The sequence below is a fragment of the Rhineura floridana genome, chromosome 11 (genome assembly GCF_030035675.1).
Source record: "Rhineura floridana isolate rRhiFlo1 chromosome 11, rRhiFlo1.hap2, whole genome shotgun sequence".
Classification (NCBI taxonomy): domain Eukaryota; kingdom Metazoa; phylum Chordata; class Lepidosauria; order Squamata; family Rhineuridae; genus Rhineura; species Rhineura floridana.
The window spans coordinates 30,838,289-30,842,937 of NC_084490.1; the positions used below are offsets into that span (position 1 = coordinate 30,838,289).

Sequence of the window (4,649 nt, forward strand, 5' to 3'; positions counted from 1 at the left end):
TGTACCATAAAGATAATTCTAATGAGGCAAAAAGATGGCCACAGTCCTTCCCCCTTCATTTGCTGGTAGATTGCAACCCTAGTCATCACTTTAATCAACATGAATTTAATTGGTCCTCATGTAAGCATTAAATTAACCAAAGAATCAGTTGTGGTATTCTGATGGATTGTTTTCTTGTTTTTCCTCACAGGTATCACACAATTTAATCTTGCATACAGAATGCATAATGTGTCTTCCACCTCTGAATTTCTCCTGCTGGAATTCTCTCAGATCCGAGAACTGCAGATTTTACACTTCTTTGTGTTCCTCGCATTGTACTTAACAACCCTAATGGGGAATCTTTTCATCATCCTTGCAATAGCCCTTGACCATCATCTGCATACACCAATGTACTTCTTCCTAATGAACTTGGCCATTTCTGACCTTGGCTCAGTTTCTGTCACTGTACCCAAATCCATGGTTAATTCACTCATGAGCAGCAGGCACATTTCTTATGCTGAATGTGTCACTCAAGTTTTCTTTTTCTTCACATTTGAGACCTGTGATTTTGCCCTATTAACAATAATGGCACATGACCGGTATATTGCCATTTGCAACCCACTACAGTATGAAACAATTATGAACAAAGGAGCCTGCATTCAGATTACAACCATTGCGTGGATTATCAGTTGTTTGTATTCTGTGTTGCACACTGGTAGCACATTTTCAATGACTTTCTGTTCCAGTAACATGGATCAATTCTTCTGTGAAGTCCCCAAACTACTAAAATTGTCTTGCTCTAACTTGTACCTAGTTGAACTTGGACTTCTTGTGTTTAGTTGTATCACAGTGTTTGGATGCTTTATCTACATTATTACAACTTATGCATGGATCTTCACTACAGTCCTCAAAATCCCTTCTGTACAGGGACGGCATAAGGCTCTCTCCACCTGCCTCCCACACCTTTTTGTTGTCTCTGTGTTTATGTTCACTGGGCTCTTTGTTTATGCAAGACCTCCCGGTAATATCTCATCAGATCTAGATCTAGTCTTTTCTGTGATATATGCTGTTCTTCCTCCTATGCTGAATCCTTTCATCTATAGCATGAGAAACAAAGAGATTCAGACGGCACTGAGGAAGCTATTGAATCTTAGGCAGTTTTCTGACACTCCTCCCAGATTTGTTCTGTGATTTTTGAGATTTCCCTGTATAGCCCTGCCCAGGAATTGAGATCAGATGGGGAGTCCCTTCTTAGTGTCCCATCACAGGGTGATGTATACAATATGACACAAGACTGGACTTCCCCATGTGGCACCTCAGCTATAGAATTTCCTCCCCCTAATAATTTGATAGGCATCTTTGCTACTCTCATTCTGGTGCCCATTAAAAACATGCTGTGGGGAGGAACCGTGTTCAATTTTTATAATGAGTTGATGTTCTTATTGTTGTGTATTCTTTTTATCCATGCTTATTGCTTTCTTTTGTAGGTTTATTACTCCCCACTCTGAGATCTCTGAATAAGGACAGGTTATACATATTTTAAATAAATAAAAATAACCTTTTTTATCAGAATTCCCCCATCAATTGTTAAGCATGCTTTTATCATTCATGGCTTTTACGGTTTTTGTTTATTTATTTTTTTAAAAATAAACTATTATAATTGTTCTCAAAATCCCTTCTGTACAGTGACAACAAAAGGCTCTCTCCACTTGCCTGCCACACCTTTTTGTTGACTCTGTGCTCATGACCACTGGGCTCTTTGTTTATGCAAGACCTCCCAGTAATATCTCATCTGATTTAGATCTAGTTTTTGCCGTGATATATACTATTCTTCTATGTTGAATCCTTTCATCTATAGCATGAGAAACAAAGAGATTCAGACTATTGAATCTAAGGCACTTTTCTGACACTCTTCCCAGTTTTTTTCTGAGATTTTTCAGATTTCCCTGTAAAGCCCTGCCCATGAGTTAAGATCAGCTCAGGAGGTCCTTCTTGGTGTCCCATCACAGGCTGATGTATGCAATATGGGGGCACAGGACTGGACTTCTCCATCATGGCACCACAGCTACTCAACACATAATATTTTTGTAGATGTCTTTAAACATAAGCTATTGTTTACAGAGTAGCACCAAAATACACTATGCATAGGGTTCTCTTGCTCTCTTGCTACCTGGGTCCTTCAGATATTGTTTGACTACAACTATGATCATCCCTGACCATTAACTGTGCTGGTTGCATTTGATGGGAGATGAAATCCAATAACATCTGGAGGGCCATAGGTTCCCCATCACTTGGGTATAGGATTGCACCTTAGCTATTTGAATGTGTCTGAATGTAAAATGATTAGCCATCCTTTTGCATGTGTTCAGATGTATATATTTATGTGTTTATAATCCACACTTTGAAAAAACGTATAAAGGTTATATGCAACATATAAAAATAATATCTGCAAAAATATCCATAAAATCATAATTAAAAACATGAAACTCGATAAATACAGATTGGTTGAAAAGAGAAAATGTATATGACAAAGTCCTGTCTGAACAATATAGTTTTCAAAAGATGCCTGAAAGAAGGGAGGAATGGTTCCTGCCAAACATTTACTAGTAGAAAGTTCCACAGGGCAGGACCCTTAAAGTGTGGTCCTAGTGAAGGCCAAACAAAATCCAGGGATGTGGGGATTGGGGAACCACCAGAAGGGCCCCATCAGTGATCAAGGTAGAGCATGAGGAATCAGAAGAATCCTAAAGTACCTTTGAGCTTATTGACAAAGCACCTTGAACCTGGCCCTGTAGCAAATTCACAACCAGTGCAGCTACGGTATCTCAGAAGCAAAGTAACATGTTGCCTGTAATCTGTTCCTGTGAGTATTCTGACTGCTGCATTTGGCACTAGCTGAAATTTCCAGAGCAGATACAAGGGCAACAACACATATAGTTACAGTTATCAATTCTTGAGGTTATTAATGCATGGACCACTGTGGTCAGACTGTTGTAGTCCAGAAATGGTCTCATTTGGTGTACCAACAGGAGCTGGTAAAAAGTACCCCTGAAGCAGAGGTCACTTGGGCCTCTAGTGATAGAGATAGATCAAGGAGTACCCCCAGACTGCATACCTGCTCCTTCAGAGGGATGCAACCCCATCCAGAACAGAAATTGGCCTATTACACAGACAAGGGAACCATCCACAGACAGGGCCTCCATCTTCCCAGTATTCAACCTCAGTTTATTGTCTATCATCCAGTCCACCACTGAATCCACAAACTGGTCCAGGACTTTCAAAGCCTCTCCTGACTCAGATGTATGGGAGATATAGAGTTAGGTATCATCAGAGTAGTGATGACCTTTCTCCAAAACTCCTAATCACTACTCCCAGTGGCTTCTTACAGATGTTGTGTAGATATCACGACACAGTGAGACACGGTGAGACCAGAGTTCAATTTCGGAGCCCCCCCCGTAATTCTCGTCTCCGCTTTTATTTTACCTCCGCTTGGAGGCGTGGATTATTTTCTCTCCATAAACAGCCTATGACCTTTAACTATTGTATAACATCACGTACATACATAGTACAACAGCATTATCTACGTGGCAATATGCAGGCAGTTATTTAACCACTACAGATGTCAGTATCGTTTACAGCCATAAAGTTAACCACATCCTGTTTTTCCACTGGTCAGATCGCAATGTCTTGAGAGATAGTGTACTGAGAACAGCAGCGTGGTTTGCCAACGTATGCTGTTCATTCAGTCCACCCCACATCTCCCCCTTTTTTATTTTTTAGCAAAAAGTAATTACTACGTAATGGTCGCGGAGCAACAGGTGTACACGTCTGGAAAAGGTATTGTAAAAAACAGCATAAGCCTATACTTAAAATGAGTAAAAGAATAGCATATCTAAGAATCTGACTTAGCCATCCAGTGGGCAGCCAACTCCAAAGCCACTGCCACCAAGTTGTAGGGGCGTCCTGCAAAATGTTATTAGCTAGATCCTTCAAGTTTTTTACCTGTGTTCTGATTTCAAAACTGTTGTCAGTTAAATTAAAACAGCACATATTCTTTATAGTTTCGCACCCCAACTGATGTTGTAATAGCAGGTAATCTATAGCTGCACGATTATCCAAGATAGCTTGTCTTAATATACCCTGCTCTTCATTTAACAAAGCAATGGCTCGAGAGGTGGCATTTATCATCTTAACATAATTACAGGCTAATTTATGTAATTGATTGCTGTTACTTACTGCCAATGCAGGAAGTCCAACAAGGGAGATGGCTAGTGATACACTTTCTGCTTTATTAAGCAATTCCACCTTGTCATTACAATCAGCCGGCATGGCAACAGCTTCTCTTTTCCTACGTTGGGCTAGCAACTCCCTTTTATGAAGGAAAATGGGAACCAGTCGACTCAGGCAACAGATGGTATCAGAAATATTAGCGGGAACATAATTAAAAGTGGTTTCTCCACATGTCCAAAACCATCCACCTGGTAAAGGAATGTGTCCGTACATACTGGATATGTTAATGTGCTGTGTACAATTCCATGTGGGTCTCCCAACCTTTAGACATCCCTTCTGCACCTTATGTCGACTACAATTAACCATCCGAGCACACGTATTATTAATGGAATTTGCAACATGTGATGTAAATAATTGAAAAGCATTAACAGGCAGCTGGA

At 40.2% G+C, this 4,649-nt stretch overlaps 1 protein-coding gene across 1 annotated transcript; it reads left to right on the forward strand.

Moving 5' to 3' along the window:
• The first annotated feature begins 202 nt into the window (after positions 1-202).
• Positions 203-1,170, forward strand: LOC133367730 (olfactory receptor 14A16-like). The gene has a single exon (XM_061591829.1). It carries the CDS (start codon positions 220-222, stop codon positions 1,168-1,170), a length of 951 nt encoding a protein of 316 aa, XP_061447813.1. The 5' UTR covers positions 203-219.
• The last annotated feature ends 3,479 nt before the right edge of the window (positions 1,171-4,649 follow it).

Bases quoted from the DNA above. Each gene is read 5' to 3' on its own strand.
- LOC133367730 (XM_061591829.1), top strand. From the start codon at position 220: ATGCATAATGTGTCTTCCACCTCTGAATTTCTCCTGCTGGAATTCTCT.